Source organism: Oncorhynchus kisutch, linkage group LG18 (genome assembly GCF_002021735.2).
Source record: "Oncorhynchus kisutch isolate 150728-3 linkage group LG18, Okis_V2, whole genome shotgun sequence".
Lineage (NCBI taxonomy): Eukaryota > Metazoa > Chordata > Actinopteri > Salmoniformes > Salmonidae > Oncorhynchus > Oncorhynchus kisutch.
The window spans coordinates 79,654,753-79,668,851 of NC_034191.2; the positions used below are offsets into that span (position 1 = coordinate 79,654,753).

Here is a 14,099-nt window from a genome sequence, read left to right on the forward strand (position 1 = left end):
ATGTAAAGAACCTGGGGGTTCCCCCCAACATACTGACAAGTTAGAGTTTATTCCAGAAACAGTTTTTGCCAGTGGTCATAAAGTAGAAATCCTGCATTGTAGTCAGTCTTAGCCATAGCAGACAGCATATCCACTCAGTGGCCAGTTTATTAGGTACATCATTCTAGTACCGGGTCGGACCCTCCTTTGCCTCCAGAACAGCCTGAATTCTTTGTGCCATGGAAGTGTTGCGCAATTGGTATCAAGGGACCTAACGTGTGCCAGGAAAACATTCTCCACACCATTACACCTGTACCGTTGACACAAGGCAGGATGGGGTACATGGACTCATGCTGCTAACGCCACTTCCTGACTCTGCCATGACGCAACAGGAACCAGGAGTCGTCGGACCAGGCAATGTTTTTCCACTCCTCAGTTGTCCAGTGTTGGTGATGGCGAGCCGCTTCTACTTGTTTTTAGCTGATAGGAACCCGATGTGTTCGTCTGCTGCAATAGCCAATCCGGGACAAGGACCGACCAGTTGTGTGTTCCAAGATGGTGTTCTGTACAGCACCGTTGTACTGCAACGTTATTTGTCTGTTTGTGGCCCGACTGTTAGCTCGCACCATTCTCGCCGTTCTCCGTCGACGTCAACGAGCTGTTGGTTGCACCGTTCTCGGTAAACCCTAGACGCGGTCATGCGTGAAAAGGAGGCCAGCCTATTTCGGAGATATTTGAACACGGCCCGTCTGGCACCGAGATCATACCAAGCTGAAGGTTGCTTAGGTCACTCGTCCATTCTAACATTCAATGGAACAGTAACTGAATGCCTCGATGCCTGTCTGCCTGATTTATATAGCCAACCACAGACACGTCTCTAGGAGCAAACTGTTTTGGTGAACAGGGTCATGTACGTAACAAACTGCCTTAACACGTTGTGTCTGTGTGCCATTCAGAAGGGTGAATGGGCAAGACAAAATATTTAGGTGCTTTTCAAACGGGAGGGAATGGTAGTAGGCACATCGGTTTGAGTGTGTCGAGAACTGTAATGCTATTTTTCACCCTAAAAACAGTTTCCAATTGTGTATCGGGAATGGTCCAACCACCCAAAGGACATCCAGCCAACTTGACACAACTGTGGAAAGCATTGGAGTCATCATGGGGCCAGTATCCCTGTGGAACTATTTCATCCCCTTGTAGAGTCCCATGCCCCGACGAATTGAGGCTGTTCTGAGGACAAAAAGGTGTTCCTAATGTTTTGTACACTCAGTGCATATAGGGTACGGATGTGGTATAAAGTGGTGCACTGTGGGGAATAGGGTGCCTTTGGGCTCTGGTCTAAAGTAGTGCACTATGTAGGGAATAGGGAGCCATAGGGCTCTGGTCTAAAGTAGTGCACTATATAGGGAATAGGGTTCCATAGGGCTCTGGTCTAAAGTAGTGCACTATATATAGGGAATAGGGTGCCATAGGGCTCTGGTCTAAAGTAGTGCACTGTGTAGGGAATAGGGATCCTTTGGGCTCTGGTCTAAAGTAGTGCACTATATATAGGGAATAGGGTGCCATAGGGCTCTGGTCTAAAGTAGTGCACTATATATAGGGAATAGGGAGCCATATGGCTCTAGTCTAAAGTAGTGCACTGTGTAGGGAATAGGGTTCCATAGGGCTCTGGTCTAAAGTAGTGCACTGTGGGGAATAGGGTGCCTTTGGGCTCTGGTGTAAAGTAGTGCACTGTGGGGAATAGGGTGCCGTTTTGGAAGCAACGTCGACAGACAGCCGTAACTCAAATAGCGGTTTACCACAATCGTACAGTAATTGGACATTTGAGCTGTGTTTGAACATGGGACTAATGTCTGGATGGTTCCCAGGCCCATTAAAGGGGGTGGCAGACCACACACACACACACACACACGCAACCAGCCACCAACCATCAGACCTGAACAATACTAATTGCCCCAATGTTCAGGTAGCACTCAGCAGTGCTTTCTGAGGCTAATGTGAACCAAACACTTTTTTTATTTTTAAATTTAGCACTTAAGTGTGCACACGTAACACTCAAGCATTTATTAAAGAGAGAGAAGGGGGAAATGATGGACTTATTGATGTGCTCTCTGGTCTCTCTCTGTGCAGCGTATGTAGCCAATATATTGTCACGGTTTTGACTTGAGGTTATTATTTATAGGGGTGCCAGGTAGGTTGTGCCTACCAGAGAAAACATTGGTTTCTCCTTTTGGTTTGGGAGAGAATGAGTCCCATCTGGTCTGTCAAGTCTACACCAATACAAAGGACTTGTGTAAAAGTCAGGATGGAAATAAACTTTTCATAAACCCTTAAAACATTGGAAAGAACTTCAAAAACAACTATTATTTTAGTTGGGTTGTATTACCAACATAAATGATTCAACACACACACACACACATAATAATATAACACAATGAGTTCTGGTTCCAGAAATGTCCTGTACCTCGGGCCTAAAAAGAGTCCAGCCCGGTAAAGGAGTTCAGTGAACTCAAGTGACCTTTGTCACGCAATGTTTGTCCGTTCATTCAAGTGTAGCGTAATCCCCGTATTAATCATACAATCAATATAACAATTATTTTACCACACAACTTTCAAGCGTATCAACTCTTAAAAGTCCTCAACTACAACTAACTGCATAAATAATCACAGTATACATCAAAACAAAACAAATGAAATACCGTATACAAAAAGGTTGTAGTCAGTCAGACAATCCAATCCGCCAACAGATCTCCAGCCGAGAAAGGCCACAAAGAACACGGACGCAAAGATCCGACCTTGGGTAAACTTTATTAGGCTACAAAACACACGTTTAACGGCAACAAAACAAACGGAATAGAGGCGCTTCAGAACTGAGCGTTGAACACATCCTCATTCACGTCTCCATCACAACCCCACTTTTGCGCAGCTGATGCTGGCTATTTAATTGGGAATTAAAGGGAAAGCGCATTATTGGAAGGAGAAGCACTGAGACGGTTCAGAAAAAATTCAGGGCCGTCACAATATGCCTAGTTATAACACGTAAATCCTCCAGCTAGGGTCAAAACCATGATTTAAAGGGGAGGGTTCAAACTAAAAGCCTTTGTGGTGAATGTATTTAAAGGGGAGGGTTCAAACTAAAAGCCTTTGTGGTGAATGTATTTAAAGGGGAGGGTTCAAACTAAAAGCCTTTGTGGTGAATGTATTTAAAGGGGAGGGTTCAAACTAAAAGCCTTTGTGGTGAATGTATTTAAAGGGGAGGGTTCAAACTAAAAGCCTTTGTGGTGAATGTATTTAAAGGGGAGGGTTCAAACTAAAAGCCTTTGTGGTGAATGTATAAAGGGGTAGGCCTATGTGTACACAGAGTAAATAAGAGGCTCCAACAGGTACGCGATCACCAACGCCGGGTTACACTCCTCTATCAGCTAAAAACAAGAAGAGGCTAACGATACGCGATCACCAACACTGGACAATTGAGAAGTCAGGATTTGGGGTAAGCAGCGGGAGTCCATGGACCCATCCTGCCTGGTATCAACGGTACAGGCTGGTGACGGTGGTGTGGGGAGTGTTTTCCTGGCACACGTTGGAGCCTCTTCTTCTTGTTTTTAGCTGATAGGAACCCGGTGTTGTAGAGTTGTGCGTTCCGTCCCTTGAAACCAATTGAGTAACGCTTGAAAGCCACACCTTGTAGAATCAATGCCCTGAAGAATTCAGGTTGTTTTGGAGGCAGAAGCTATATAGGAAGAGAATGGGGGGGGGGGGCTCTCTCTGCTGTCTCCTGAAGTCCATGATCAGCTCCGTCATTTGGTTGACATTGAGGGAGAGGTTATTTTCCTGACACCAGAGAGGTACAGACAGAGCAAGACACTAAGAGAGAGAGACTTTATATATTCACTTTATATATTATCTACCTCACTTGCTTTGGCAATGTTAACACATGTTTCCCATGCCAATAAAGCCCCTTGAATTAGAGAGAGAGAGAGAGAGAGAGAGAGAGACAGAGACAGAGAGACAGAGACAGAGAGAGAGAGACAGAGACAGAGAGAGACAGAGAGAGACAGAGAGAGAGAGAGAGAGACAGACAGAGACAGAGACAGAGACAGAGAGAGACACAGAGACAGAGACAGAGAGAGACAGAGAGAGACAGAGAGAGACAGAGAGACAGAGACAGAGAGAGAGAGACACAGAGACAGAGACAGAGAGAGAGAGAGAGAGAGAGACAGAGACAGAGAGAGAGAGAGAGAGAGACAGAGAGAGACAGAGAGAGAGACAGAGAGAGAGAGTTTTAGAATGAGTTCAAGACAGCAGAGTGATCGAGTTCATTTCATGCTGGTTCTGGATCATCTTCCTCTTCAGGATTCTGTTTGTTTCCCACACCGTCAGTCTGTGATCTGGTTGTCTGTCTTGTCGGCCTACGTGTTGTTCTGACAGGAAACAGACAAAGAATAGGATTCCATTTCAGATGCAACAAATGACTTTAAAACCTTCACATTAGAGGAGAGGAGTAAAAGGGCTCTGGTCTAAAGTAGTGCACTGTGTGGAATAGGGATCCTTTGGGCTCTGGTCTAAAGTAGTGCACTGTGTGGAATAGGGATCCTTTGGGCTCTGGTCTAAAGTAGTGCACTGTGTAGGGAATAGGGAGCCATAGGGCTCTGGTCTAAAGTAGTGCACTGTGTAGGGAATAGGGAGCCATAGGGCTCTGGTCTAAAGTAGTGCACTGTGTAGGGAATAGGGAGCCATAGGGCTCTGGTCTAAAGTAGTGCACTGTGTGGAATAGGGATACTTTGGGCTCTGGTCTAAAGTAGTGCACTGTGTAGGGAATAGGGATCCTTTGGGCTCTGGTCTAAAGTAGTGCACTGTGTGGAATAGGGATCCTTTGGGCTCTGGTCTAAAGTAGTGCACTGTGTAGGGAATAGGGATCCTTTGGGCTCTGGTCTAAAGTAGTGCACTGTGTGGAATAGGGATCCTTTGGGCTCTGGTCTAAAGTAGTGCACTGTGTGGAATAGGGATCCTTTGGGCTCTGGTCTAAAGTAGTGCACTATGTAGAGAATAGGGTGCCGTTTTGGAAGCAACGTCGACAGACAGCCGTAACTCAAATAGCGGTTTACCACAATCGTACAGTAATTGGACATTTGAGCCATGTTTAAAAAAATAAAAAGTAAAAAGCATATCTCTTCCACCACTAATATAACCCCGTTCTCTTTGTCCTTGTCTCTCCTCTCCAGAAGTGGCACTGTGTGGAGGAGATCACTGGGAAGTGGCGGATCCAGAAGTGTAAAGGAGGTGGACTGAAGGAGGGCCCTAGGAAGAGGGCCCCCAGCCTGAGGCCTCATGGCAGCTACAACAGTAGGGAGAGGGAACCCTGCGACTGTGGCCTTGACCGACCGGGACGCTCACACCGCCAGTTCACACCCTCCTCTGGAGAACCAGGTGAGTGGGATGGGGACAAGGGGAGTGGATGAGGCTGATGCTGGGGCCAGGGATGAGGGCATGAGTGGTGAGATGGAGATGGGGACAGGGGGAGTGGATGAGGCTGATGCTGGGGCCAGGGATGAGGGCTTGAGTGGTGAGATGGAGATGGGGACAGGGGGAGTGGATGAGGCTGATGCTGGGGCCAGGAATGAGGGCTGGAGTGGTGAGATGGAGATGGGGACAGGGGGAGTGGATGAGGCTGATGCTGGGGCCAGGGATGAGGGCTGGAGTGGTGAGATGGAGATGGAGACAGGAGGAGTGGATGAGGCTGATGCTGGGGCCAGGGATGAGGGCTGGAGTGGTGAGATGGAGATGGGGACAAGGGGAGTGGATGAGGCTGATGCTGGGGCCAGGGATGAGGGCTGGAGTGGTGAGATGGAGATGGGGACAGGGGGAGTGGATGAGGCTGATGCTGGGGCCAGGGATGAGGGCTGGAGTGGTGAGATGGAGATGGGGACAGGGGGAGTGGATGAGGCTGATGCTGGGGCCAGGGATGAGGGCTGGAGTGGTGAGATGGAGATGAGGCTGGGGAACCAGAATTGGATCAGAGTTGGAGCTGCATGGCCATATAATACTAATGGACAAAATATGCATCTTATCATGGACGGGTTCTCTAAGAGACCGTTTCTGGGGGACCGGGGTTGGTGCTGGGGTTATCTAAGAGACAGTTTCTGGGGGACCGGGGTTGGAGCTGGGGTTATCTAAGAGACAGTTTCTGGGGGACCGGGGATGGGGTTATAAGGGGTTATCTAAGAGACAGTTTCTGGGGGACCGAGGATGGGGTTATAAGGGGTTATCTAAGAGACAGTTTCTGGGGGACCGGGGTTGGAGCTGGGGTTATCTAAGAAACAGTTTATGGGGGACCGGGGATGGGGTTATAAGGGGTTCTCTAAGAGACAGTTTCTGGGGGACCGGGGATGGGGTTATAAGGGGTTATCTAAGAGACAGTTTCTGGGGGACCGGGGATGGGGTTATAAGGGGTTATCTAAGAGACAGTTTCTGGGGGACCGAGGATGGGGTTATAAGGGGTTATCTAAGAGACAGTTTCTGGGGGACCGAGGATGGGGTTATAAGGGGTTATCTAAGAGACCGTTTCTGGGGGACCGGAGATGGTGCTGGGGTTATCTAAGAGACCGTTTCTGGGGGACCGGGGATGGGGTTATAAGGGGTTCTCTAAGAGACAGTTTCTGGGGGACCGGAGATGGTGCTGGGGTTATCTAAGAGACAGTTTCTGGGGGACCGAGGATGGGGTTATAAGGGGTTCTCTAAGAGACAGTTTCTGGGGGACCGGAGATGGTGCTGGGGTTATCTAAGAGACAGTTTCTGGGGGACCGAGGATGGGGTTATAAGGGGTTCTCTAAGAGACCGTTTCTGGGGGACCGGAGATGGTGCTGGGGTTATCTAAGAGACAGTTTCTGGGGGACCGAGGATGGGGTTATAAGGGGTTCTCTAAGAGACCGTTTCTGGGGGACCGGAGATGGTGCTGGGGTTATCTAAGAGACAGTTTCTGGGGGACCGAGGATGGGGTTATAAGGGGTTCTCTAAGAGACCGTTTCTGGGGGACCGGAGATGGTGCTGGGGTTATCTAAGAGACAGTTTCTGGGGGACCGGGGTTGGAGCTGGGGTTATCTAAGAGACAGTTTCTGGGGGACCGGTGATGGGGTTATAAGGGGTTACCTAAGAGACAGTTTCTGGGGGTACTGGGATGGAGCTCGGGTTTTAAGGGGTTATCTAAGAGACAGTTTCTAGGGGACCGGGGATGGTGATGGGGTTTTAGGGGGTTATCTAAGAGACAGTTTCTGGGGGACCTGGGATGGAGCTCGGGTTATAAGGGGTTATCTAAGAGACAGTTTCTGGGGGACCGGGATGGGGTTATCTAAGAGACAGTTTCTGGGGGACCGGGGATGGAGCTGAGGTTGAGACTGAGGCTGATGGTGGCTCAGGCTGGCAAGGGAGTTGTATACTGAGCGGTCTGCCCAACGCGTCACCGGGGACACACTGCCTGCCCTCCAGGACACCTACAGCACACGATGTCACAGGAAGGCCATAAAGATCATCAAGGACAACAACCACCCGAGCCACTGCCTGTTCACCCCGCTATCATCCAGCATCAAAGCTGGGACCGAGAGACTGAAAAACAGCTTATATCTCAAGGCCATCAGACTGTTAAATAACCATCACTAGCCGGCTACCACCTGGTTACTCAACCCTGCACCTTAGAGACTGCACCACCCGGTTACTCAACCCTACACCTTAGAGACTGCACCACCCGGTTACTCAACCCTGCACCTTAGAGACTGCACCACCCAGTTACTCAACCCTACACCTTAGAGACTGCACCACCCGGTTACTCAACCCTACACCTTAGAGACTTCACCACCCAGTTACTCAACCCTACACCTTAGAGACTTCACCACCCGGTTACTCAACCCTGCACCTTAGAGACTGCACCACCCAGTTACTCAACCCTACACCTTAGAGACTGCACCACCCGGTTACTCAACCCTGCAACTTAGAGACTGCGCACCACCCGGTTACTCAACCCTTTACCTTAGAGACTGCACCACCCAGTTACTCAACCCTGCACCTTAGAGACTGCACCACCTGGTTACTCAAACCTACACCTCAGAGACTGCACCACCCGAATACTCAACCCTACACCTCAGAGACTGCACCACCCGGTTACTCAACCCTGCACCTTAGAGACTGCACCACCCGGTTACTCAACCCTGCACCTTAGAGACTGCACCACCCGGTTACTCAACCCTGCACCTTAGAGACTGCACCACCCAAGTACTCAACCCTGCACCTTAGAGACTGCACCACCCGGTTACTCAACCCTACACCTCAGAGACCTCAGAGACCTCGCCACCCGGTTACTCAACCCTGCACCTTAGAGACTGCACCACCCGGTTACTCAAGCCTACACCTCAGAGACTGCACCACCCGGTTACTCAACCCTACACCTTAGAGACTGCACCACCCGGTTACTCAACCCTGCACCTTAGAGACTGCACCACCCGGTTAATCAACACTGCACCTTAGAGACTGCACCACCCGGTTACTCAACCCTACACCTTAGAGACTGCTCCACCCGGTTACTCAACCCTGCACCTTAGAGACTGCACCACCCGGTTACTCAACCCTGCACCTTAGAGACTGCACCACCCGGTTACTCAACCCTACACCTTAGAGACTTTACCACCCGGTTACTCAAGTCTACACCTCAGAGACTGCACCACCCGGTTACTCAACCCTACACCTCAGAGACCTCACCACCCGGTTACTCAACCCTGCACCTTAGAGACTGCACCACCCGGTTACTCAACCCTGCACCTTAGAGACTGCACCACCCGGTTACTCAACCCTACACCTCAGAGACTGCACCACCCGGTTACTCAACCCTGCACCTTAGAGACTGCACCACCCGGTTACTCAACCCTACACCTTAGAGACTGCACCACCCGGTTACTCAACCCTGCACCTTAGAGACTGCACCACCCGGTTACTCAACCCTACACCTCAGAGACTGCACCACCCGGTTACTCAACCCTGCACCTTAGAGACTGCACCACCCAGTTAGTCAACCCTGCACCTTGGAGACTGCACCACCCGGTTACTCAACCCTACACCTTAGAGACTGCACCACCCGGTTACTCAACCCTGCACCTTAGAGACTGCACCACCCGGTTACTCAACCCTGCACCTTAGAGACTTCACCACCCGGTTACTCAACACTACACCTCAGAGACTGCACCACCCGGTTACTCAACCCTACACCTTAGAGACTGCACCACCCGGTTACTCAACCCTGCACCTTAGAGACTGCACCACCCGGTTAATCAACACTGCACCTTAGAGACTGCACCACCCGGTTACTCAACCCTACACCTTAGAGACTGCTCCACCCGGTTACTCAACCCTGCACCTTAGAGACTGCACCACCCGGTTACTCAACCCTACACCTTAGAGACTGCACCACCTGGTTACTCAAACCTACACCTCAGAGACTGCACCACCCGGTTACTCAACCCTGCACCTTAGAGACTGCACCACCCGGTTACTCAACCCTGCACCTTAGAGACTGCACCACCCGGTTACTCAACCCTACACCTTAGAGACTTTACCACCCGGTTACTCAAGTCTACACCTCAGAGACTGCACCACCCGGTTACTCAACCCTACACCTCAGAGACCTCACCACCCGGTTACTCAACCCTGCACCTTAGAGACTGCACCACCCGGTTACTCAACCCTGCACCTTAGAGACTGCACCACCCGGTTACTCAACCCTACACCTCAGAGACTGCACCACCCGGTTACTCAACCCTGCACCTTAGAGACTGCACCACCCGGTTACTCAACCCTACACCTTAGAGACTGCACCACCCGGTTACTCAACCCTGCACCTTAGAGACTGCACCACCCGGTTACTCAACCCTACACCTCAGAGACTGCACCACCCGGTTACTCAACCCTGCACCTTAGAGACTGCACCACCCAGTTAGTCAACCCTGCACCTTGGAGACTGCACCACCCGGTTACTCAACCCTACACCTTAGAGACTGCACCACCCGGTTACTCAACCCTGCACCTTAGAGACTGCACCACCCGGTTACTCAACCCTGCACCTTAGAGACTTCACCACCCGGTTACTCAACACTACACCTCAGAGACTGCACCACCCGGTTACTCAACTCTACACCTTAGAGACTGCACCACCCGGTTACTCAACCCTGCACCTTAGAGACTGCACCACCCAGTTATTCAACCCTGCACCTTGGAGACTGCACCACCCAGTTACTCAACCCTACACCTTAGAGACTGCACCACCCGGTTACTCAACCCTGCACCCTAGAGACTGCACTACCCGGTTACTCAACCCTACACCTTAGAGGCTGCTGCCCTATATACTGTACATAGACATGGAATCATTAGCCACTTTAATAATGTCTACATACTGTTTTACTCATCTCATATGTATATACTGTATCCTATTCTACTGTATTTTAGTCAATGCCACTCTGACATTGTTCGTCCTAATATTTATATATTTCTAAATTTCATTATTTTACTTTTAGATTGATGTGTATTGTTGTGAATTGTTAGATACTACTGCGCTGTTGTAATAACATCTGATAAATATGTGTATGTGATCAATAACAATCGATTTGATTTTGATTTGAACAGATGTCTCTCTGTGGACGTAACCGCTCTGTATTTCAGTCTATGTGTGTATAGCAATGGGGAAAATGACCATGTCTGTGTTTTGTCAGAGCCTTGATTTACACGCTCGGGATTATGCATGGCTATAAAGAGAGGCCGATGCAGAGGGGAGAGAGAGAGAGAGAGCCAGACGAATACACCTTCTGACATTAGATCAGTGTTCTGGTGGATATGTATTCGAGATGAGAAGGCGCTCTGTCAAGGATCTGGTAGTTTGGAATGTTGTGGCGCCACCTAGTGTAATTAAGAGACATTGCTACAGAATGGACTTTTTCCACATTCAATTAATTTATTTTCAGTATATCTTTACATAGTCCCATACCAACATGTATGTTAAATTTGATTCATCACATGCTGGAGATCTTTATCACTGTGGGCTGTTGACTGTCTGATCTTCATCACTGTGGGCTGAATTACTGTCTGGATCTTTATCACTGTGGGCTGTTGACTGTCTGGATCTTTATCACTGTGGGCTGAATGATTGTCTGTGGGCTGAATGACTGTCTGGATCTTTATTGCTGTTGGCTGAATGGCGTCTGGATCTGTATCACTGTGGGCTGAATGACTGTCTGGATCTTTATCACTGTGGGCTGAATGACTGTCTGGATCTTTATCACTGTGGGCTGAATGACTGTCTGGATCTGTATCACTGTGGGCTGAATGACTGTCTGGATCTTTATCACTGTGGGCTGAATGACTGTCTGTTGGCTGAATGACTGTCTGTGGGCTGGATGACTGTCTGGATCTGTATCACTGTGGGCTGTTGACAGTATGTTGTGTTTGTTGTGTTAAATCTTGTAAGATAAACATCTATAAAAATGACACAAGAAAATAAAAGTGTGTTATACTCTCTCTGCTATAATATCTATTAGGCTATAGGCCTCGTTTCGTCCATACTCGACCCACCAGATCTCTGTCCGTGGAGTTCGAAGGGCAGATCTATGACGTTGACCTCGCGGCAGACGACCAGTCAGCCGTGCAGAGACGTGTCATCAGAAAGCGTCACTATGAGCAGGATGACCCCGAGTTTGCCTTGGAGTCAGACGACAGGTCAGAGGAGATGCTAGCGGATGATACCAACGCCGTGGGGTACCCGAACTCTGTCAAGGTCACACACAAGTATGACATCGTTCCTACCGAGGGAATTTTTCCCTAGCCTATGTCTACTTAACTTGCTCTTTGGGGGGTTTGGCCTGGGGGTGCAGTTAAGGCCTTTTCCCTTCTCCCAGGTGTTACTGCCTGATGAATGACACAGTCCTCCCTTCTGCCAGGTGTTACTGCCTGATGAATGACACAGTCCTCCCTCGCCCTTCTCCCAGGTGTTACTGCCTGATGAATGACACAGTCCTCCCTTACCCTTCTCCCAGATGTTACTGCCTGATGAATGACAGTCCTCCCTTACCCCAGGTGTTACTTCCTGATGAATGACACAGTCCTCCCTTACCTTTCTCCCAGGTGTTACTTCCTGATGAATGACACGGTCCACTGTGAGAGAGAGATCTACTCTTCCTCTAGAGCCTGGAAGGACCATAAGAGCTATGTGGACCAGGAAGTTAGTCTGTCTCTATACACCACATAACTATCTTACATCACATAACAGTCCTGTCTGATCTCTTTACATCACATAACAGTCCTGTCTGATCTCTTTACATCACATAACAGTCCTGTCTGATCTCTTTACTGTATAATCCAATATCAGTACTGTCTGATCTCTTTACTCTATAATCCAATATCAGTCCTGTCTGATCTATTTCCTCTCTAAACATCACGTAACAGTCCTGTCTGATCTCTTTCCTCTCTAAACATCACATCACATAACAGTCCTGTCTGACTCTTTCCTCTCTATACATCACATAACAGTCCTGTCTGACTCTTTCCTCTCTATACATCACATATCAGTCCTGTCTGATCTCTTTCCCTTCCTTTCTTCTATCAGCTACTCTCTCTCTCTCTCCTCGCTCTGTGTGAATGAAAATATAAAAATTATGCTTTATATGATTGCAGATCGAGGCCCTTCAGGACAAGATAAAGAACCTTCGGGAGGTCAGGGGTCATCTGAAGAGGAGGCGACCTGATGAGTGTGACTGTGGAAAGAAGAGGTTGGTGTTTGTTTATTTACCTTCTCTAAAAAAGTCTTAGTAATGCCTCCTCATTCAACTGAGGGGTATACAAACAAAGACAGATCAATGAGTTAGCCATCTAACTTGCCTAATTATTGTTGTACTGTATAGTCTTGTTATTGGATGTGGATAAAAAATAGCCCAAATATTATGTGACTGTGGCAAGAAGAGGTCAGTATTAAAGACCAACATTGAAGAAGAGTTCACTATTAAAGACAAACATTGCTGAGCCATATAGATTGAGCCATACATGCTGAGCCATACATGCTGAGCCATACAGATTGAGCCATACATGCTGAGCCATATAGATTGAGCCATACATGCTGAGCCATACAGATTGAGCCATACATGCTGAGCCATACAGATTGAGCCATACATGCTGAGCCATACAGATTGAGCCATACATGCTGAGCCATACAGATTGAGCCATATAGATTGAGCCATACAGATTGAGCCATATAGATTGAGCCATACATGCTGAGCCATACAGATTGAGCCATACAGATTGAGCCATACATGCTGAGCCATACAGATTGAGCCATACATGCTGAGCCATACAGATTGAGCCATACATGCTGAGCCATACATGCTGAGCCATACAGATTGAGCCATACATGCTGAGCCATACAGATTGAGCCATATAGATTGAGCCATACATGCTGAGCCATACAGATTGAGCCATACAGATTGAGCCATACATGCTGAGCCATACATGCTGAGCCATACAGATTGAGCCATACATGCTGAGCCATATAGATTGAGCCATACATGCTGAGCCATACAGATTGAGCCATACATGCGGAGCCATACATGCTGAGCCATATGGATTGAGCCATACATGCTGAGCCATACAGATTGAGCCATACATGCGGAGCCATACAGATTGAGCCATACATGCTGAGCCATACAGATTGAGCCATATAGATTGAGCCATACATGCTGAGCCATACAGATTGAGCCATACAGATTGAGCCATACATGCTGAGCCATACAGATTGAGCCATACATGCTGAGCCATATAGATTGAGCCATACATGCTGAGCCATACAGATTGAGCCATACAGATTGAGCCATACATGCTGAGCCATACAGATTGAGCCATACAGATTGAGCCATACATGCTGAGCCATACAGATTGAGCCATACATGCTGAGCCATACAGATTGAGCCATACATGCTGAGCCATACAGATTGAGCCATACAGATTGAGCCATACAGATTGAGCCATACATGCTGAGCCATACAGATTGAGCCATACAGATTGAGCCATACATGCTGAGCCATACAGATTGAGCCATACATGCT

General features: G+C 48.5%; 1 protein-coding gene across 1 annotated transcript in view; it reads left to right on the forward strand.

Moving 5' to 3' along the window:
• LOC109882753 (extracellular sulfatase Sulf-1-like) overlaps positions 1–14,099 on the forward strand; it is a 78,673-nt gene that overhangs the window by 51,730 nt on the left and 12,844 nt on the right. Inside the window, exons 10-13 of the mRNA XM_031796881.1 lie at positions 5,202–5,406; positions 11,547–11,793; positions 12,130–12,226; positions 12,679–12,773. Of these exons, the coding sequence (XP_031652741.1) occupies positions 5,202–5,406; positions 11,547–11,793; positions 12,130–12,226; positions 12,679–12,773 (644 nt within the window). The remainder of the gene's footprint in view (positions 1–5,201; positions 5,407–11,546; positions 11,794–12,129; positions 12,227–12,678; positions 12,774–14,099) is intronic.